Raw genomic sequence first — 23,167 nt, 5'->3', positions numbered from 1 at the left:
CCACAGAAAACTTTAAAAAAATTCACTCCTTGTTATTTTCCTTGGCTAGCTGTCCTTCTACAGTGAACAAGCCCATTGAAAACTGCAGAGAAGGTACTATGTTTGTCTTGCTATTTGTTGAGATGATTAAGCTCAAAGAAATGGATGAAGAAATCCCAGTTACTACAACCAGAGATTCAACATTTATTTTATCATAAAAGTCCAGCAAATAAAAGTATATACAAGATCCATGCAAGGAGTCCGGTTACACACAAGACACATTTAAAACCTGGTTAAAACACAGTCTCCACAACACCAGGGAATAAAACCGGTAAGACCGAGTATCCTTAGTGAGAAACATAATCGTGTTTATATTTTGGATGCTGCTTGAATCCAATTCTCTGCCCAACAATGAGGCACTGGATCACCCACTCTTGTGACACCACAGGCAGCTGCAATGCTTCAGCACACTTCAGCACCGAGGCTGGGCACGAGGGGTCCGTCACCACCACATCAAATACCCCTAAAGCAATATCTGCAGGAAGCAGGGGAAGGTGAGTGAGGAAAGGAGACTCAATTTAGCCCTCCAGTAAAAAGATAGATGAGCCTTCTCACCAGTATATCCCGCTCTGCCCAAACTAAAGCCCTTCATGTCAAACACAGTGGCACTGATCACAACCAAAAGTGAAAAGTCACAATCACTATACGCTGGCCTTGAGTTTAGCAGGTATACCGGTGGACACCAGGAGACCATAAACAGCCCGGTGCGTCACTCATGTTGGCTCACCTCTTGAAGGTGGTACTCTTCTTCTCTTAGAAACACGGGTAAGGTCACCCTATCAGGACTGAGACTTAGACCACAAGGCCTAAGTGCCACGGGTCATGGACATCCTTGGAGCAATAACAACACACACACACTTTCCAGGTACCTTTGTTATGGGCACTTGAATGGTGCTGCTTCACAGAGGCTGCCCCCCCAGTCATGAGGATCTCAGACCAGAGCTCCAGGAAGTTCTGCTGTTGGTCTGATACCAAGAGTACCTTCAGATTCTGGAAAGGGTTTTCACGGGGTTGCCTACGAAGGAGTCAGAGAAACAGCACGACAGATAATTAATAGCCAATGACAGCCTTTCTGCAAAGGGACGCAGGTACAGCTGACTGCTTTCAATAGCCCTGCATTAGGGTATCACCCCCCCCCCCACCCCGCTTCCCTCTTTCTCTGAATGATGTGTCTTTTCTGGGATCCTGACCTTCTCATCTACCCCTTCTGATTTCCATGTTTTTCCTGAGGCCAAGTATAAGCCAAATCATGCTCCTGAGCCTGTATTTTTAAACGTGTTGCTTAAAACAAGTTGAGAATATTGAATCTATGTGAAAATCTCACACGTTTTCAAAAGGTCCCTAACCAATATACTCTAGGATAACAAACTAGATGAACTGCTAAAATAATCTCAAACCCACTCAAATTCTGTAATTTATCCTATGATCATTCTAGTTTCTAGAAATATTTACTCTCCTAGATTCTCCCCCTCTGGAAGCTTGCTGTCTTCCTGTCTGCCATTCTAGATGGGCTCTCAGCTACTCACCAATCCAGAATTCTTTGCTCCTCGAGGCTGTACCCAGCTGGCAGCAGATAATTGCGGTAATTCTGGAGCTGGTTGGCATGGCAACTATCATGGACCCAGACATGAGACACACAAGGAATCCCACTGGCAAGGCACAGGAAGTACTTCCGGGTTCGACAATGCTGATCCGCAATTAGGAGACACTGGTAGGCTGTATTACACTGGAAGAAAAGGAACGGCACCCATGGGTCTAGTGACTTCTGGGGAAAGCCCCTGAATAGCAGCCTTAATGAGTCATAGAGAACAGATCTGAACACTTCCATATACTATCCAAAATGTGACTGAGTCTGTCCTTCTGCCCACGGCCTCTTCTCTCACTAAAAAGCCCAAGTAGCTTCCCTAGATAATCTCCCTGCCTCACCTGCAGCTTTCTAGGGGCCTAAATCCTCAAGGGACAACCAAACCCCAAGTATTTAGCCAACACTGTAATAGGGATTGCTATTAAACACCAATTTTAATCTGCTTTTGTCCCAGCAACAGAACCACAGCTATTAAGTAACCCAAGGTTCTAACTTCTCTTCCTTGTACACAGTAAAAATTCTGTTTCATGCAACAATGTTTTGGCAGTTTCCCAGTTCCTGAAATCTCTAGCGACTGTATCCATTGTCCCCGGCCCCTATCAGCCTTCTTCTCGGTACAGCAAGTGGACTCTTCTCATCACTGCCCCTTTGGGAATCTACACAAAGAAACTCCTCACCTGGGCTTCATTGAAGTCTTCGAGAATATAGCCAGCTCCTGCTCGAAGCTGGGATTCTGTGTATTGCTTGTTGAAAGGAGGAATTTCTAAAAATTCTATTAAAGAGACATAACCACGATAATAGTTACTACCAGCTGGTTTTTTATTTGCTACTTTATGCCTGCTTCTTACTGCCCCCTTTTCTACTCCCCAGCTGTCTCCACAGCAGTGTATCCCAAAGACACAGGTGAAGGGCTTCCCCATGGGTCAGAAAGAGATCTGTCTTGAGGCCTATAAAATGCTGCCAAAGAAGGGAAAGAGCAGGAGGGGTGGGGGAAGATGAGAAATGGAGGCAGGTCCTACATCTGAAAACATCAAAGGTTTCTACACTAAGAATGAGTCATGGGACTGTGCACAGGGATGGACCAGCACCCACTTCCCACAGTGCTGTACTCCAACTTGAGTAACCCTTACCATCAGGAAGTTCCTCCTTATATCTACCCTAAATCTCTCCTTCTGCAAACTAAGCCTATTTCCTCTAATCCTGCCTTCTGTGGAGATGAAGAATGACTGATGAACACTTTTTATAATAAAGCCTTCAAATTTTCCCTTCATCAGCATTTTACCCCCTTATACACTAAATCTTTGATAAACCAAAATGCTCAAAGAAAATAGGGTTTCTAAAATTCAACTAATTAAAGTGAACGTTAGCCAGAAAATCCTGATTCAACCTTTTATTGAAAACTATCTACCTTTGATGGTGTTGAAGTACCTCAGGACGCTGAACATCAATGACTGCTCTATAGTCTTGAGGGTGAAGTAGAAGTTATGAGAGATGAGGCTGAAGCTGTAATGACCCTAGGCAATTAGAAATTGCTTCTTTTGACCAATATCTAATTTGAGCTTGTTTTCTCATCAGCTGCTCCTCTCATATATAAATAACACATTTAAAAAAAGAGAGATTTTATTTAATTAGGAAGTTGGAGAAATTAAGCTCTAATGAACTTATCACCAATAAAAAACCCAACCAAATGTATAAAAGTGCAGTGCCAGGACCACTCCCTTCCCCCTCATACCGGTAGTAAAACCTGCTGGAGCAGACCCCCAGAGGAGACTGCCCAGCGCCCTGCTCTCTGGTGCCCTCCCTGCTGCTGGAGCTGCTCAGGCAGTGCTGATGCCCCCAAACTCAGGCCTCTGTTTAGGTCTGACTGGCCAGCCTCTTCACGTTCATTGCTCTTTTCTTGACTCAGCATCCTCCACATTCTTCTCTAAATAAAAGCTCAAACTGGAAACTCTAAATGGTTATAAGAAACTCAGAATACAGCAAGACTATTTCTCAGTTTTGCCGTGGCATCCTCGGCCCATATCAATATATTATGCCACAATTTTCAGTACCAGCACTCTACCGCTGAGTCACTGCCAAGGCCCCGCACAGCTCCTTTATTTGTCTCAAGACTTCTATTTTATGTCTAACTTAATCCAGGACCGTTTCTAGTCCCAACCTGTTTAGATTTTAATCCCCATCTATATTTCCTGCATTTGTGTAATCAAATATTACCCTGTCTAGGCAGTCCCTTTCTCTAATTTTTCTCAGTTAGTTTGGATTGAATTTTCTTTACTTTTGACTTCATGAGTGGCCCTGCCAACCAGAGGCTAAAATGAACAGGTTTTTAATTCCATCATCTAAATCAAGGATGAAGGTACTAAAACCTAACTCTGGCGTCCATCCCTGTGGCTGACGGGTCCCTGATGGTGGGCCACCTAACGAGACTAGGTGCCATATTCTTAACTTGTCACGAAATGGGTCTCACAAGATTGATCCAAATATTTTACTGAGCTCCTGATACAAATAAAAGAGATTCCCATTTATCTGCAAGATATACCACATAGTTTCTTAAAAACTGTAATTCTGTGGAGGACCGTTCTAATACAAACGTCTCGGGCTTCTTGAGATAGAGGAACCTTTAAACATTCTCAAATACCAAAAATATCAAAGGATTTTGGTACTGTTGGGGCAATGTCTAAGGATGAAGGAGCAACATAAAGCAGACATATTCACCATAACCACACTTTCCATAAGAAACATGGAGATCCCTCTAAAAAACTGTCCAAATTCCTCCTCATTTAGACAAAACCTACCTCCCCTCACTCATGGTTACAAGAATGGGACTAAAAACATTTGATATATCTGCAAAGGGGAATGGAGGGGATTCTCAGGTTTATTAAATCTCACACAGGCTCACAGATTTTTAAGGAATTTGACAGTCTGCATTTCATACCAAAGCCAGCTTTCTTATACATGCTGTATGGATCAACAAATAAAACATCTATAGAGAGGCCACCATCACCCTGATACCAAAACCAGACAAAGATGTCACAAAGAAAGAAAACTACAGGCCAATGTCACTGATGAACATAGATGCAAAAATCCTCAACAAAATACTAGCAAACAGAATCCAACAGCACATTAAAAGGATCATACACCATGATCAAGTGGGGTTTATCCCAGGAATGCAAGGATTCTTCAATATACGCAAATCAATCAACGTGATACATCATATTAACAAATTGAAGGAGAAAAACCACATGATCATATCAATAGATGCAGAGAAAGCTTTCGACAAAATTCAACACCCATTTATGATAAAAGCCCTGCAGAAAGTAGGCATAGAGGGAACTTTCCTCAACATAATAAAGGCCATATATGACAAACCCACAGCCAACATTGTCCTCAATGGTGAAAAGCTGAAACCATTTCCACTAAGATCAGGAACAAGACAAGGTTGCCCACTCTCACCACTATTATTCAACATAGTTTTGGAAGTGTTAGCCACAGCAATCAGAGAAGAAAAAGAAATAAAAGGAATCCAAATCGGAAAAGAAGAAGTAAAGCTGTCACTGTTTGCAGATGACATGATACTATACATAGAGAATCCTAAAACTGCTACCAGAAAACTACTAGAGCTAATCAATGAATTTGGTAGAGTAGCAGGATACAAAATTAATGCACGGAAATCTCTTGCATTCTTATACACTAATGATGAAAAATCTGAAAGAGAAATTAAGGAAACACTCCCATTTAACATTGCAACAAAAAGAATAAAATACCTAGGAATAAACCTACCTAAGGAGACAAAGACCTGTATGCAGAAAACTATAAGACACTGATGAAAGAAATTAAAGATGATACGAACAGATGGAGAGATATACTATGTTCTTGGATTGGAAGAATCAACTTTGTGAAAATGACTATACTACCCAAAGCAATCTACAGATTCAATGTAATCCCTATCAAACTACCAATGGCAGTTTTCACAGAACTAGAACAAAAAATTTCACAATTTGTATGGAAACACAAAAGACCCCGAATAGCCAAAGCAATCTTGAGAACGAAAAATGGAGCTGGAGGAATCAGGCTCCCTGACTTCAGACTATATTACAAAGCTACAGTAATCAAGACAGTTTGGTACTGGCACAGAAACAGAAATATAGATCAATGGAACAGGATAGAAAGCCCAGAGATAAACCCACGCACATATGGTCACCTTATCTTTGATAAAGGAGGCAAGCATATACAGTGGAGAAAAGACAGCCTCTTCAATAAGTGGTGCTGGGAAAATTGGACAGGTACATGTAAAAGTATGAAATTAGAACACTCCCTGACACCATACACAAAAATAAACTCAAAATGGATTAAAGGGCTTCCCTGGTGGCGCAGTGGTTGAGAGTCTGCCTGCTAATGCAGGGGACACGGGTTCGAGCCCTGGCCTGGGAAGATCCCACATGCCGCGGAGCGGCTGGGCCCGTGAGCCACAACTGCTGAGCCTGCGTGTCTGGAGCCTGTGCTCCGCGGCGAGAGAGGCCGCGGCGGTGAGAGGCCCGCGCATCGCGATGAAGAGTGGCCCCCGCTTGCCACAACTGGAGAAAGCCCTCGCACAGAAACGAAGACCCAACACAGCCAAAATCAATCAATCAATCAATCAAAAAAAAAAAAAAAAAAAGAAAAAAAAAAACATACGCATCTGATTCAAGATCCTCATTAAAAATGGATTAAAGACCTAAGTGTAAAGCCAGACACTATCAAACTCTTAGAGGAAAACATAGGCAGAACACTCTATGATATACATCACAGCAAGATCCTTTATGACCCAGCTCCTAGAGAAATGGAAATAAAAACACAAATAAACAAATGGGACCTAATGAAACTTCAAAGCTTTTGCACAGCAAAGGAAACCATAAACAAGACAAAAAGACAACCCTCAGAATGGGAGAAAATATTTGCAAATGAAGCAACTGACAAAGGATTAATCTCCAAGATTTACAAGCAGCTCATGCAGCTCAATAACAAAAAAACAAACAACCCAATCCAAAAATGGGCAGAAGACCTAAATAGACATTTCTCCAAAGAAGATATACAGATGGCCAACAGACACATGAAAGAATGCTCAACATCATTAATCATTAGAGAAATGCAAATCAAAACTACAATGAGGTTATCATCTCACACCGGTCAGAATGGCCATCATCAAAAAATCTACAAACAATAAATGCTGGAGAGGGTGTGGAGGAAAGGGAACACTCTTGCACTGTTGGTGGGAATGTAAATTGATACAGCCACTATGGAGAACAGTATGGAGGTTCCTTAAAAAACTACAAATAGAACTACCATACGACCCAGCAATCCCACTACTGGGCATATACCCTGAGAAAACCATAATTCAAAAAGAGTCATGTACCAAAATGTTCATTGCAGCTCTATTTACAATAGCCAGGACATGGAAGCAACATAAGTGTCCATCATCGGATGAATGGATAAAGAAGATGTGGCACATATATACAATGATTCCATTGTACTCCATTCCATTCCATTTACTCAGCCATAAAAAGAAATGAAATGGAGGTATTTGTAATGAGGTGGATGGAGTTAGAGTCTGTCACACAGAGTGAAGTAAGTCAGAAAGAGAAAAACAAATACAGTATGCTAACACATATATATGGAATCTAAGGGGAAAAAAAAAGGTCATGAAGAACCTAGTGGCAAGATGGGAATAAAGACACAGACCTACTAAAGAATGGACTTGAGGATATGGGGAGGGGGAGGGGTGAGATGTGACAGGGTGAGAGAGTGTCATGGACATATATACACTACCAAATGTAAAATAGATAGCTAGTGGGAAGCAGCCACATAGCACAGGGAGATCAGCTCGGTGCTTTGTGACCTCCTGGGGGCGTGGGATGGGGAGGGTGGGAGGGAGGGAGATGCGGGAGGGAGGAGATATGGGAATGTGTGTATATGTGTAGCTGATTCACTTTGTTATAAAGCAGAAACTAACACACCATTGTGAAGCAATTATACTTCAATAAAGATGTTTAAAAAAAAAAATAAGCATTTTGAAAAAAGCAAAAAAAAAAAAAAAACATCTATAGAGCTGCTTTGTGAAGTCCTGGTCTAGGAAAGGGCTAGGAGTATGTTGAAGAATAAAGACTAGAGTCCATCAATATTGTGAAAGCAAAACCAGACCACGAACACTGTTTTGATACCATGACACACCTCTTCACAGAATCCTCAAGGGACTCCCAATCCCTTATGATCAAAGTCAAACTACATTCTTGGCTAGGAAACTCCTCACACACCTCAATTCCCACTGTACCTATCTGAATTCTGTCTGACAAACTAGGCCTGATCCACACTTAATCTTGAAACCCCCCCCCCACTCTACACCTGCTCCCACACCCTAAAGCCTCAATACTCACAACTGTTTGTGCACCTTCCAGATAGTATAAACCTCAACTGCAACTCCCTGACCACCTTTCCCATGTCCCTGAACAGATCTCCACGTATCTGTAGCTGGTGAGATATAGTTTTGGTTAATTAAGAAAATCAGGGGCTTCCCTGGTGGCGCAGTGGTTAAGAGTCCGCATGCCAATGCAGGGGACACGGGTTCGAGCCCTGGTCTGGGAAGATTCCCACATGCCGCAGAGCAACTGAGCCCGTGCACCACAACTACAGAGCCTGCACTCTAGAGCCCGCAAGCCACAACTACTGAGCCTGTGTGCCACAACTACTGAAGCCCGTGCACCTAGAGCCCGTGCTCTGCAACAAGAGAAGCCACCACAATGAGAAGCCCGTGCACCGCAAAGAGTGGCCCCCCTCTCCCCAACTAGAGAAAAGCCCGCACGCAGCAATGAAGACCCAACACGGCCAAAAATAAAATAAACAATAAAATAAATAAATTTAAAAGAAAAAAAAAGAAAATCATCCACATACCTGAAGCGCCAACCATCACAGATCTGCAGTTGGTGCTATTTTATGATAACGATGTTCCCTGATTCGATTCCCTCTTGCAAGACTCAGCATTAGTCAGAACTCTAACTTGTAGAACATCATTCCATTTGGACTGTTAGTCTTTACGGACACATTTGGGTACTGCACTGCTGTCAGTCACTTATATTACAATGTATATTTGTACCTGCCCAGTTTTCTCTCCTAGATCACACACTCTTTAGACAGTTCAAATAATTTCTACCTCTCCCCATTGCAGTCTACTCAAACCCTAAGTAACAGACAACATAGAAATGTGTAGGTTTAGTTTAAGGTTGAAACACAAGAGTTGAAAAGGCCTAGGGGCTCTTTCTCTGAAATCACCCTGGGACACTGGGTACCTCACATTCCCAGTCTTACACACAGACCTCAAAAGAATGAACTTCACTCTAGCCCCTAGAACACAAATGGGAAGGATGGCAGGGCATTCAGAAACCTGACTGACATGGATGATTGATTGTAGTAGGTAAAGTGAACGCTGGGTTCTAAGTCCCAAGTCTACCATTATCGTGGATAAAAAGCAATTATTTGACCTCTCCAAGCTTGTTTCCACGTCTATAAAATGGGTAACATCTATCTCCCATCTGCCTCACAGGATTGTTTTGAGGAACTGATCACTAAAAGGAATTCTGTGAGAATAGTCTATAAACCAAGAAGCAGGGTTAAATTAATTTTCCCTGACCATGATTCCAATTGCCACTTGGCCTTCCTCCTCTACAGATGGTTCATAAAGTGAATGGAAAGGAAGGAAGTACACGTGTTAGAGCCCCCAGGGCTTCTTAGGGCCTTACCCTCCTCTTCCTCGCTGCTTCCTGTAGGACCATCTGGCAATTTGGAGCGGCTAGCCAACTTGTCACTTGTTGTGGCCATGGTGAGGAGGAAGGCATAGCCCAGAAACAAGGTCTTGTTCAGGGGCAGAGGCCCTCTCTGCTCTTCCAGGGCAGAGGGTTCACCCATGTTGTCTCCACTCTCACAGGGGCTCACAAACTCTCCTGCCCCCACTGCACCTGGGAAGGACAGAGGCACAGGGTACAGACCATTCCTGGGCACGATGGGATGCGCAGGCAGTGTCCTGATGAACTTTTTTGAGCTATAAGCCAAAGACCAATCCTATAGCCAACGACCTAGGAACAAGTTTGCAGTGCAGAAAAGTTCTATGTATTTAAGTTTTACAGTCATGACAATGTATACATTATTTTCATAAGTGAAAATCAACTAGTATTGCTTTTATACAGCCAAACCAAATACTTCTGAGGTCATCTGCAGAAAAGGTGATTCTAATACAAAGATAAAGTAAAAGTGAAAAATGTTTGGAAATCTTCAGCCCACTTTCTCTGCCCAGTGCCCTGATTTCCCCAGGATATGTGATATCTTGAAGCAGCCTTTGAAAAAGTGGGTTCACCAAGAAATGTCCCCAGCAGATACTCCCACCCGATCCCTGACCCTCACCAGAACAGTGCACAGAACTTTGTAATAAAGTGTTTTTACATGTTGATGGAACAATATCAAAACAGCCTGCTTCAACTGCCCCAGTTTCCAACACCGGGGAGTAGGTAAGTGAATCAGCCAGTCCAGAACACCCATGCTCGGAGTGCCCCAATAAATCCTCGAGAAGAAAACAAATACCTGACTTGGAGAAGCTGAATCGTAGGCTCATTAGGAGGCTAAGATGACAGACAGGTCATGCCTCCCTAAAATAAAACCAGCAGCAAGAGAATAGTCTGATGTAGCATGTATAAGCCTGGACTTCAAAGTCAGACTGCCTGAGTCTGAATTCTGGATTACCGTGTCACCTTGGGAAAGTTAGCCAACTTTTCTGTGCCTCAGATTCTTCAACTAGAAAATGAATTCTAGCACCTATACCTCATAGGGATTATATGAGGTAGGATGTATGACGCACTTAATTCCATGCCTCACATACCCTGAAACACAGCAGAGGCGTTAGATAGATATGGAGATGACACAACTCAAATACACAGGAAACAAAAGCAGCTCTGGTGCCAGGATGATGTAACAACCAATGAACTTCCTCAGTTTGTGAGACTCAGAAAGCGCCCTTGGGGCAGACTCTGAGGACTTTACCTCTGTGTCTCCAGAAGCCACAGTGGCTGGGCCTGGGTCACACTAGAGACCCAGTAAACAATAAATGGATTGAACTCCTCTATTAATATGACTTGAGGGACTAGAAAGGGGTTATTTGGGGGTAGGTAGGGAGAGGGGAGATACAAGCCAAGGTACTGGCTTTCAATAGGACATCTGGGAAAGCCAAAGGGCCCTGAGCACAAGGGAGAGGGGAGCGGAGCTTCCGGAGGAAGATGGTCCCAGGAAAAGGAAGAGGTCTAAGAAAAATTTCACCTATTTTGAATCTGCTCAAAATGCATTACATTTCCTCTCCCTCCTAGAACCAACACAGGGGTCAGTGGATGTTGCCAATCAAGACCCGGCTTCCTATCTACCCGACTGGACTCTGCTAGGAGACGGAGGCTTATGCAGGACTCCAGCTGTGTAACCGGGACGGAGCAGCCATTGCGTGTATCGGGCTCCGTCTCTGCAGCAGCTGACCCTGCATTCGCTGTGGTCCGAGGGAGAACGAGGCAAAAGGGAGCACTCACCAGGTTTCACAGTGGCAGATTTCCGGCCTCGCTTGGCAGGGGACCGTTCCTCCTCAGAAGTGGGAAGTTTTCTTTTGCCTGAGGGAACTCCGGTGGAGGCACGAGGGCTTTCTGTGATCTTTCGGGTAGGGGTTGTACTGCTGCTGCTGGAGGCAGTGGGGGTGGCGGGGGAGCTGATGTTACTTCGCCGCTTCCGTTTCCCTTCCACCAAGTTGTCTATGGGAGGATAAGCCGAAGGTGAGTCAACTCCCATGGTCTGAGGCCCTGAACGCCAAGAAGCTGGGCACAGCCTGATTCAGAGACCGCCACACCCTTTCCCCCACCTCCCATGGGGGCAGGAAGCCTCTTTTAAGGCCACCATATTTTCTGTTTCAGACTCTGCCATGACTAAAATGTGCTGGGTCCCTTATAGAACTGGGGAGGCCAAAAAAAATCTGAGGACTTACTATTTGGTCCTGGCAAGAAAATAGAGCTATGCAGTGGCTCCAAAAAAACTGGCCCATTACCATCTCATAAACGACAGAGGAATGATAAGTTTCAGGGAAGCATTACTGACTGCTCTAAAAGCCACTCCTCCTACCACAAGCAGGCCAGGGTCCAGAGGCAGTTAGTTGTTCAGGAAGCAAGGGTCTTACCTAAGCTGATATCTGCTGCCTTGGTGAGGGGCGTCACTGCCTCATATGGGCCTAGGCCGTACTGCTCTCTCAGTCTGTTTCCTTGCTCCAAGGACAAGATGACAGCCATTCGCTTATACCACTTCCTCTGGCCTTCTTTTTCAATGCTGTAGTACAGCTCTCCAGACTCCTTCCTATGCCCTTTCACCACTCCTGGGTAGAAGAAAACAGAAAAGCAGCTCGCTGTTTAGGCTGCTCAGCATCCACTCAGAGCAGGCCTGAGTCAGGGAATTAGAGCAGGTACAACAGAGGACTGCAGTGAGGGCTGAACAGAACCCTGGCTGTCAATCCCAGACACCGCCACCACTTAGGGTACATGTAGACACCACCCAGGGACTGGAACGTGAAGTTTCTCAGCAGAAGGAGCCCTTTAGTTATAAAATAAAGCTTCCTAAAGCCAGCCTTTGCGGGTTGTTAGCGGTTCAAATGGTTCTTGAAGTGAAATGGCATGTGGTTTGTTAAACAGTCCCATTACAACTTTACTAAACCTTTCCTTCTTGGTTTCTTTGGAGGCTGGGTGATAATTCTTGAGTTAAGTTGTAGATGAAAGATGACATCATTCAAAGAGAGAGAGCATGTGTCTGTGTAGCAAAATCAAAACAGAGATACAGAGCAGAGAAAGGAAAAAAATAAATCCTGCCTCTCCTCCCTAATCTTCCCTCCTTATTATCTACTTCTCTGCTCTTGTTCTGATTCAGAACCTCAAGATAAGGCCTCTAGATTAGAAGGAACATGATGTGGGGTATAAAAGGAAACTGGGGGCTTCCCTGGTGGCGCAGTGGTTGAGAATCTGCCTGCTAATGCAGGGGACACGGGTTCGAGCCCTGGTCTGGGAAGATCCCACATGCCGCGGAGCAGCTGGGCCCGTGAGCCACAATTGCTGAGCCTGCGCGTCTGGAGCCTGTGCCCCGCAACGGGAGGGGCCGCGATAGAGAAAGGCCCGCGCACCGCGATGAAGAGCGGTCCCCGCTTGCCGCAACTGGAGAAAGCCCTCACACGAACCGAAGACCCAACACAGCCAAAAATAAATATAAAAATAAATAAATAAATAAATAAAAAAGAAAAATCCTTTCATTGCCAAAAAAAAAAAAAAAAAGGAAACTGGGCTGGAATTCAGGAGACCTGAGCCTAGGCCTAATTCTGCTACCACCAAGCTGTGTGATCTTGGGCAAGACCCATTTCCAATCCTATGAAAAAGATACATATATAAATATAAACATAAATGCAACACACATATGATATAAAAACAGGGCACTAATGTGAATACTTTCTCATTCCTATGAACAGAAGGGTTCATTTGTTCTCTCCCATTAGCCTGTGCTTAAATGAAGGGCTAAAAGAAACCCAGAGCATGCACCAAGGGAAAAAAAAAGATAGAGGAGAAAGCAGGCCTTGGTTCTCTCCCTTAACCTATGCCACAGAATTACTCTCTTTCCCCTTGCTTGTTCATCTCCTGGCTTAAATCTCTAAATCAAAAAGACCCCTCAAGAGCACAAAGAAGCCCAAGGCCAACAATACACTTCACAATAATGACGAGCTACTAGAACTAGAAGCAGTCTAGCGTTAACATTAGCAGACAGCCTCAATAAATGGGAAACAGAATCCCCTCCCCTGTATGCCATAATTCACTCAGGATAGAGAACTGCCTCTCTCTTAAGAGGGCCTAATGTGGGGCTTCCCTGGTGGCGCAGTGGTTGAGAATCTGCCTGCTAATGCGGGAGACACGGGTTCGAGCCCTGGTCTGGGAAGATCCCACATGCCACGGAGCAGCTGGGCCCGTGAGCCACAGCTGCTGAGCCTGCGCGTTTGGAGCCTGTGCCCCGCAACGGGAGGGGCCGCGATAGTGAAAGGCCCGCGCACCGCGATGAAGAGCGGTCCCCGCACCGCGATGAAGAGTGGCCCCCACTTGCCGCAACTAGAGAAAGCCCTCGCACGAACCGAAGATCCAGCACAGCCAAAAATAAATAAATAAATAAATTTAAAAAAAGAGGGCCTAATGTGGACCTCCAAGAGAGGCTTTACATCGGAGAGAGGAACAAATGCATTTGATACAAACTATGTAAGTCACAGGTCATAAAAGATCTCAATCCATGTGCTACTAACTGATGCTACATGGAGCTAAGTGTTATCCAGAACTAGAAGGTGAAGTGGCCCATATAACAATGAAATAAAGGGGCAAGCAGCCACTACTCAGGAGTCCAAATCACGAGAAAGTCTGAAGAGACTTCAATAGAGGCATTTTTGCCCATTATATACCAATCCTTGTTCCAAAAAATCCCCCAGAAAAAGGATGTTTTTAAATGGTAAACTCAATGCAAACATGTATTCCCAAATTACCTCACAGAAAAGAGGCAATATATTCAAAGAATGGGCACGTGAAACAGTCATAACAGACAGAAATCTCTCACCATCACCAGTACAGGGAACTGTACCGGTTTAAAAAAAAAAAAAAAAAAAGGCACCATTTTTCCAAACCAGAGAGTAAGTGGTGGGTGTGCAGACATACAAACACAGCACTAACAACCTCCTCCTAAGCAAAAATATCTCAATATATTTGCCACACTCACCTACCTAAGGTTCCCATCAAGAAAGGTAGTAAGTTTACAAGTCAGTGGTGAAAGAATAGAAAATGGAAAGGGAAAAACACTAACTTTACAATGGAGAAACTTGGCAAACACCACCTTCACCGATGATGGTTAATATCAGCAGAGATGCCCTTTGGATGTCACATACTCCCCTCCCACATACAATGTGTTGAGAAAGGCACTTCACTTCTGCAGCATTCTTTTCAAAAACCCATAACGCCAATCTAATCAAGAGAAAACATGAGACAAACCCAAACTGAAGGACATTCAAAAAATACCTGACCATGGGCTTCCCTGGTGGTGCAGTGGTTGAGAATCTGCCTGCCAATGCAGGGGACACGGGTTCGAGCCCTGGTCTGGGAAGATCCCACATGCTACGGAGCAACTGGGCCCGTGAGCCACAACTACTGAGCCTGCGCGTCTGGAGCCTGTGCCCCGCAACGGGAGGGGCCGCGATAGTGAAAGGCCCGTGCCCCGCGATGAAGAGCGGCCCCCGCACCGCGATGAAGAGTGGCCCCCACTTGCCGCAACTAGAGAAAGCCCTCACATGAAAACTGAGACCCAACACAGTCATAAATAAATAAATAAAATAAATAAATAAAGTATTAAAAAAAAAAACAAAACTAAACTAATCTTTAAAAAAAAAAAAAAAAAAAAATACCTGACCAGTACTCCTCAAAACTGTCAAGGTCATGAAAAACAAGAAAAGATTCAGAAATTGTTACAGATCAGAGAACAAAAGACACATGAGGGAGCTTCCCTGGTGGTGCAGTGGTTAAGAATCCGCCTGCCAATGCAGGGGACACGGGTTCGAGCCCTGGTCCGGGAAGATCTCACATGCCACGGAGCAACAAAGCCTGTGTGCCACAACTACTGAGCCTGTGCTCTAGAGCCCGCTAGCCACAACTACTGAGCCCACGAGCCACAACTACTGAACCCACGTGCCACAAGTACTGAAGCCCGTGCATCTAGAGCCCGTGGTCAACAACGAGAAGCCACCGCAATGAGAAGCCCGCGCACCGCAATAAAGAGTAGCTCCCACTCGCCGCAACTAGAGAAAGCCCGTGCACAGCAACGAAGACCCAACGCAGCCAAAAATAAATAAATAAAATAAATAAATTTATTTTAAAAAAAAGACAGTAAGAAGACACATGAGGACTAAATGCAATACAGTAATCCTGGATTGGATCCTGGGACAGAAAAAGGACATGGAAAAGCTGGTGAAATCCAAAAAAGTCGGGAATTTAGTTAACAGTAATGAGCCAAGGTAGTTTTCTTAGTTTTGACACACGTACCATGCTAACATAAAATGTTAACAACAGGGAAAGGGGAAAGCTGTGTGAGGGCTTCATGGGAACTCTATATACTATTAATACTCTGTACTTTGCAACTTTTCTGTATATATAAAATTTTTCCAAAATAGGAAGTTTATTCAAAAATAAACAAGCAATAAAGAAGAACAAAAAAGCCAGGGGTGAGAGGAACCAGTGTTAGGAATGAAATTTGACTTTAGAGAACACAGAAAACTACTCAGGCTGCAGTGAACTCTGTTGGTATTGGAGGATTGGAGAGGTATTAAGAGAGGTCTTGCCTCTTTTATTACCTGCACTGAAATACTCATCCTCCGAAAGGGCTGTCACTTCTGTATCCAGTGGGATGGGGTCACACAGCAGAATGTCTTTGCCCAACACATCACACTCATACCCATCATCAAAGAGCAATTTATACTTCCCAGCTCCAACATCTCGCGTGATTTTTCCAGAGTAAAAATAGCCATTGGATGACCACTTGGCTACAACACGGAGCCCTACAAAGCTGTTCCCTGGAGAGGAGGCATCTAAGCCATCAGAAGGGCCAGCAGCAGTCTGGAAAGGAATCTCTGGAGAGTCGCTTCGACGCAAAGCACCAGCACCCATGTCTGCTCGTCTGGTGGAGTCTGGCACGCGGGGCACGGTACGGGTGAAGGATTTATCGTCTGGCGACATGCTGGGTGAAATGTCCTCTATGCCCAAGGGGCCAGGCACAGCTGTTTCCCTAAAGAGAGATAAGAGAAAGGAGAAGGCAGTGAGAATAAGCAGAGAGCAGTACTTACCTACCAATTTTCCCACTCCTTTGTCCATGGGTCTCCAGCCCATTCTTTGCTAACCCATCACAGGCAGAAGCCTGGTGTCTCAGCAGCCTCACTCTGAACCCTGCCCACTCCCCGGTCAGTGTGGGCCCCTCTTCTCCCTCCTGACACCCCACATACTCTCTACTCCCCTCTCTTCTCTCTACTCCCTTTTTTCCTGAACAAGTCATAGACTGAGTGTGTCTCACACTACCCGGGTACCTGGTTCCAGTGGTCCGAGAAGGCGGGCGGCCCCTTCGCCCGCGCCCACGAGGCGTGACGGGAGCCTTCCCTCCCTGTCTGATGCCAAGGCCCGCATCACCATCCTCCTCACACACTGGCGTCCCTGTCTGACTGACCCCTTTTCTAGGACTAGAGAATGAAGACAGGTTAGTCTGATAGCACCTGCTACTGGATCCTTCTTCACAGTCTCCCCTTGGTCCTCAGACTACATGCCAGGCCAACATGTGCTGAGCCTTCAGGGCAGCAGGAAGCTGGTCCACACACCCACCACCCAATAGCTGGGAGCAGGAGTACAGGATAACAAGTAAAGGGCATCCTTCTATATGCAAGTCTATTCCCTCCTGACAAAGCTTCCTACTGCTGCCCTCAAAGACAGCACATCCATTTGTGCCCTGCCTTCTCTTGTACTTCAGGGTCTGGATACCTGTAGAGGAAAACAAAAAGCTAGGGAATGTGTCAAGCTGGGGCCGCTACCCCAAACTTTCTGTACTCCCAACCAAAACACTCACAGGCTGCAGAAAATGGGGGCTGGGGGACAGGAACATGTGCCAGCGTTCCCAAGGTCCCCTCACCTGTTTTCTACAGTTTCTCAGGAAGTCTGCCTCCCAGAGGGCTCCACCCTACCTCCCATGCAAACCCAAAACAGGAGAGGAACGAAAGGGGAGGAAGAGGAGTTGATTTATCCTAGAAGGAGGATGGGGGGACTTCCCATTACTCCCCTTTTCCCGTGATATTAAAACGTCAGCAACCCTGCCCCTGCTGTGGCCCTCTCTCTGGAGACCCTGTCTGCACCTCAGTTTTCCTGGGCCTCCGCGGGAGCTGGGCAAGGCAAAATCTGCGGGTTCTGTCCCACTGGTTTTCCCTTTGAGTGGTCCGGCTCCTCTCCCTGAGCTGCCACTGCTGTGCATGGCTGACAGGCTTGTCCCACTTGACGTGCGGTGTAAGCTGGAGGCCTTGGAGGAGAAGGAGCTGATATCCCCCAGGTCACCTGAAGAGCCCCCAGTCTGTGAAGGGGAAACCTCAGTTTCACACTCCTGACACTCTACAACTGGCTCTTCAGTCTCCTGCAAGGAAGAAAGAAATGGATACAAGAGCTTAAAAAAGCCACAATAACACAATGCTCATGTGATGGTTGGAAAATCCTAAATGGCAAGAAATTTCAATTCAGAAAGGTGGGAATTAGGAGGGTACTTTCTGGAGGAATGGAAATGTTCTATATCTTGCTTTGAGTAGTGATTACATATAACTGTCAAAGTCACTGAACTGAACATTTAAGACCTGTGCATTCTACAGGGAATACATATCTCAATAAAAAATAAAATAAAGGTGGTACTAGATCAGAAGAAAGAAACCTCTATCCTGAGCTAAGTTAAATTATCTTTTTACTGGACAAGTTCACAACCTTTGGCTGCTGAGAACCCAGCAAGGATTCCAACCCAGAGGACACAGGTAACTCCCTGTCTAACAGAAGAAAGGTAAGGAAGTAGGTAGGTTAGAGGAAGAAGTGGTTAGGAGCCCTTCTGGGTACATGATTATAGCAGTGGGTAGCCTTACATGTTTTTTGAAATTAGATATTTTCTATTACCTTTCAATATGTGATCAAGGAAATTAAAAATTATAGGCAAAAATAGCTATATAATGGTATCACTGTTTACCAAAATGAAAACCAAAAAGGCAATAATCAAAATACACGAATGTCCAGTATCTATAGAGGACAGGAATATCAAACTGACTTTATCTCACTCACATGCCTACTTTGATGGATTGGTAGTGGTTGCCTGGAGCTCAGTTTTAAGCAGCCACTAAGGCTAATTCCCAGGTTTAGTGAGGAAAGGTTCTAGGACCCATCAGCAATGTCCTCTATGGGCACAGGATTGAGAAATTACAGCACAGGTGCTGCACATTTGCTTTCCTACTCTAGCCTGTTCATGCCTTATCGTGCTAATTATCAGAGAAAATATGGAGAAGTATAAGACAGACTCTTCCCTCAAAGAGTTTACAATCTCTCTGGGAGACAGTATGCAATGCACACATGTTTAAATAATGCTATAAGATGATAAAATGATTATTTTTGACCACTCCCTTCTTGAAAATCTCTTCTCTAAAATCTATAAAGTCACTTTTTCTTCCTTTCATTCTACCTCTTTAGCTACTTCTATTTGTACTTGTTTTTTGGTTCCTCTTTCTCTGCCTATTCCTTTTAAATTAGTATTTCCCAGGACTCTGTTCTCATTCCTTTCCTCACTCTCCCATGCTTTCTCTGGCCAGTCTTACCTGACTTATTTTGGCCTGTCTACCAACAATACAATGATGACTCAGCTCCAAATTCACGGATGCGAATGCCTACTAAACTCTTCCCCTTGTATGTACTAGGGACACCTGCAATTTAACCCATCCAAAACTCAATCTGTCATCTTCTCTTCATTTCCTTGCCTTCAGTGAATGAATCCTGGACATCCCCAGTGTATCTCATCCCCTGCTGCTCTCTGTAGCAGGGGCTGGTTTTTCTCAACCAAACCTCAATTCAAGAGTTTGGAGATGAGAGGCCTCCTTGCTCCCCACTGCCATTAACAGATCATTTCTAACTCCCCACTTCTTGCTCCTACCAAATCATTATTTGCCATTCTGTTAAACTCTCTCCTTCCCTCGTTGTTACTCACCAACATTCTACCAATTACTGACTCTCATGCATGAACACCTTATACTCCTGGTTCACAGCCTCCCTTCCACTGTCATTTTCTGAGGCTAACATCCATCAGATGACCCATCCAGCAACAATCTTTCCTGATCTAATTACCACCATTAACCTTTTCCTCTACTCTACCTCAGCCATCTGCTACTACCAGAGTCATTACCAGAAACTGCACCACTTCCAGAAATCTCACCATTCTCCAATCACCATCTCCTATCATCCAACTTGCCTTCTTTAGCTGGATGTGAGTCAGCATAATCTGCCAAGGTCACTTGACTAAAGCAGGTGTTGTGAGCTCAGAACTTAGGTCAACTCCTTCTCTTGGACATGGCAAATGAGCAGGGGCAAGACCAGCCTAGAGGGCTGGGACTCCAGGCTGCGTCTCAGTTGGAGAGTAGGCCCAAAGAACAGTAGCTAACTATACCTGACTTTGCAACTGTTCAAAAGTTGAGCCCTTGCTCTTATAATGACTTGGGCCCAGGCTCCAAGGTGGCCTCTTGTGATCTTCTTAATGTATTTGCTTATTTTTTTCCTGTGTGTCCCTCCTACTAGACTACAGAGGCCACATTAAGACAGAGTAGTAACCATCTTCTTTCCTGGATTTATCCTCAAAATAGCACAGTGCCTGCCACAAAAGAGGTCCTCAGTAAATATTTACTGCATGAAGGATCTTCTCTCTCAAACCACTGTCCTATTTATATTCTCTCAGTAAATGGTACCACCATCTATCTGCCCAGGCAAAAAGCCCAGGCATCATATATGATTCCTCCCTCTCCCACAATCCCCACATTCAGGAATTCACCAAAGTCTATCAATTTCACCTTCTATATATGTATTTTTTTACATCTATTTCCCTCCTCTCAATCCCCACTACCACTGTCCTAATTTGACACTCACTGCCTCTTGTCTGAACTACGCCTCTAACCTCTCCCATTCCAATCAATTGTTACACTGCTGCCAATCGGACCCTTCCAACGTGCAAATCTGAGCATGTCATCCCTCTCCCCCAAATTCTTTAAAGGCTTCCCATCACACAAAAGATAAAAATCTAAACTCTCTTCTATGATACACAAAGCCTTATGCTCTGGGCCCCTACCAACCTCAAGAGCATCCTCTCTCACCATTCCCTACCCTACCGTCCTTGTCACATTCTAAATATTCATTAAGCATGCCATGCTGTCTACATATTTACAAACCTTTTCATTCTGCCTGCAACGTCCTTCTCCCCTGCCCTTCGATCTTACCTGCCGCACTTTGAGCACTACATCTTCTGTGAGGCCTTTTAGTCACCTTCAGGTAAGCTAGCAGGCTCTGGCCCCTCTTTCTAACACATCTTTCCATACCTCTACTACAGCAACCACAAGTTCTGGATTTGTTGCATGTCCAGTGTAAATGAGCTCCTAAGAGAATAGGGACCCTGTCTTTTTATCTTCTTAGTCTCAGTGCCCGCCATAGTGCTAGGAACACAGCAAAAAAGAAGTTGCTGGTAAATAAATGAATAAAATTTTTAAAATACTATAAACAACGGCTATGAGAGATGAGGGAAGGAAAGTTCCCAGAATCCTCTGACGTCAACCTGTCCACCTTCACACCTCTACACATCTTTGGGCTGCCTACCAAACGTACTGTTCCCACATCTGTGCTCTTTACGTTCTGCCTCTGTGCCTTTGCTCACCAAGCCTTCTTTCTATAGAACACCCTTTCCCTGTATCTCCCAATGTCTAAAACCTTCAGTGTCCAACTCAAATACTTTCTGGCCCTCACCCAGAAAGCCTTTATCAAAATTCTCTTCAGACACATTTCCTCCTCTTCTGAACTACTTACTACACACACCTTCCATTTGACACACATCCCTTTCACTCTTAAGAGACAGCACAATGCAGTAGTTAGGAATGCAGGCTGTGGAATTAGACTGCCTGGGATGAATTCTAGTTCCTCTGTTTATTAGCTTTGTAGCATTAAGCAAGTGATTTTAACTTGCTATGTCAGTTTCTTGAGTGCAAAATGGGAATAACAATATCTACCTCACAGCTTAGTTGTGAGAATTAAATGAGTTAAATCACGTAAAAGTCCTTAGAATAGTGCCTGGCAGAAATAGAGACACAGATGTAGAGAACAAACATACGGACACCAAGGGAGGAAGGTGGTGGGGTGGTGGGGTGGGATGAATTGGGAGATTGGGATTGACATGTGTACACTAATATGTATAAAATAGATAACTAATAAGAACCTGCTGTATAAAAAATAAATAAATTCAAAAGAAAAAAAAGAGTGCCTGGCATATAGCTAGTGCTCAATAAATGTTAGTTGCTACTACTATTTTATTTAATTATGGCAAGTGTTTCCCAAACTATGTAACATAGGGGTATAATACACATTACTTTAAAAAATGTTCAATGGTCAAATAAATTTGGGAAATGCTGTGTTACACAATAAAATATATTTTTTAAAATATTTATTCATTTACTTTGGCTGCGCCGGTTCTTAGCTGTGGAGTCTCTGTTGCGGTGTGCGGGATCTTTTAGTTGCAGCATGTGGGCTCATAGTTGTGGCACGCACGCAGGATCTAGTTCCCCGATCAGGGATCGAACCTGGAGCCCCTGCATTGGGAGCACAGAGTCTTACCCACTGGGCCACCAGGGAAGTCCCGAAATAGATATCTTTACTGGAGGACTTCTTAGAGGCTTTAATGTAATACACACTGTGAATCTCCGTGGTGGGGGAGGGGGCAGTTACAGCACTAGGTGTTTTCGCAAACTTAATGTTTATGACCATGGAACTTTGTTTTCCCTCTCAGAGTATCTAGCAGGCCTGCCGTTTCCAAAAATATACTTTAGAAAGCACCATAAAAAATATTAAATAAAGTAATATGTATAACACTTAAAAATAGTACCTGGCACATAGTTCAGTGTAGACTACAACAGTTACAAAAACTTTTTATGAAAGCAAATTTTTTCTATAAAGCTGCTGAGCTCACAATTTTTCCAAACTAGTAGTAACATTGAAAAAAATTTCGTAAACATAAAATTGAAGGTAAATCAACGTTTTAAAAGAAATATTTCTGGAATTTAGTGTATAATAAATAAAGAATTGGGAACTCCCTGGCGGTCCAGTTGTTAGGACTCCATGCTTTCACTGCCGAGGGCCCAGGTTCAATCCCTAGTCGGAGAACTAAGATCCTGCAAGGTGCACAGCACGGCCAAAAAAAAAAAAAGACAATTTCTCAAACTAATATAAAATGCTTTCTGACATGAGGGCCACAATGGCCCATTAATGAACAATAGCAATAATATGTTCCACTTAAAACTATATACCAGTTTTGGACTTCTCAGGTGGCACAGTGGTTAAGAATCCACCTGCCAATGCAGGGGACATGGGTTCGAGCCCTGGTCCGGGAAGATCCCACATGCCGCAGAGCAACTAAGCCTGTGCGCCACAACTACTGAGCCTACGTTCTAGAGCCCGCATGCCACAACAAGAGAAGCCACTGCAATGAGAAGTCCATGCACCGCGATGAAGAGTAGCCCTGCTCACCACAACTAGAGAAAGCCTGCTGGCCGCAACTAGAGAAAAGCCCGCACGTAGCAACAAAGACCCAATGCAGCCAAATAAATAAATAAATTAATTAATTTATATATTAAAAAAATTTCAA

The 23,167-nt window shown here is 44.3% G+C and overlaps 2 protein-coding genes across 2 annotated transcripts in view; one reads left to right on the top strand and one right to left on the bottom strand.

Annotated features, from left to right (window-relative positions):
- TUBGCP4 (tubulin gamma complex component 4) overlaps nt 1-2,422 on the top strand; it is a 56,683-nt gene extending 54,261 nt beyond the window's left edge. The window contains exon 19 of the transcript XR_009007502.1: nt 50-2,422. The gene's annotated coding sequence lies outside the window, so the exon portion shown is untranslated. The remainder of the gene's footprint in view (nt 1-49) is intronic.
- Nucleotides 160-23,167, bottom strand: part of TP53BP1 (tumor protein p53 binding protein 1) — a 74,374-nt gene continuing 51,366 nt past the window's right edge. Inside the window, exons 19-28 of the mRNA XM_007196003.2 lie at nt 17,616-17,887; nt 16,803-16,952; nt 16,077-16,507; nt 11,850-12,041; nt 11,215-11,430; nt 9,394-9,609; nt 2,302-2,396; nt 1,566-1,765; nt 909-1,054; nt 160-514 (exon numbers count right to left, since the gene is read on the bottom strand). Coding sequence (XP_007196065.2) covers nt 327-514; nt 909-1,054; nt 1,566-1,765; nt 2,302-2,396; nt 9,394-9,609; nt 11,215-11,430; nt 11,850-12,041; nt 16,077-16,507; nt 16,803-16,952; nt 17,616-17,887 — 2,106 coding nt within the window. The 3' untranslated portion in view covers nt 160-326. The remainder of the gene's footprint in view (nt 515-908; nt 1,055-1,565; nt 1,766-2,301; nt 2,397-9,393; nt 9,610-11,214; nt 11,431-11,849; nt 12,042-16,076; nt 16,508-16,802; nt 16,953-17,615; nt 17,888-23,167) is intronic.

This window comes from Balaenoptera acutorostrata, chromosome 3 (assembly GCF_949987535.1).
Source record: "Balaenoptera acutorostrata chromosome 3, mBalAcu1.1, whole genome shotgun sequence".
Classification (NCBI taxonomy): Eukaryota; Metazoa; Chordata; class Mammalia; order Artiodactyla; family Balaenopteridae; genus Balaenoptera; species Balaenoptera acutorostrata.
This window is presented reverse-complemented; position numbering and strand designations above follow the sequence as displayed.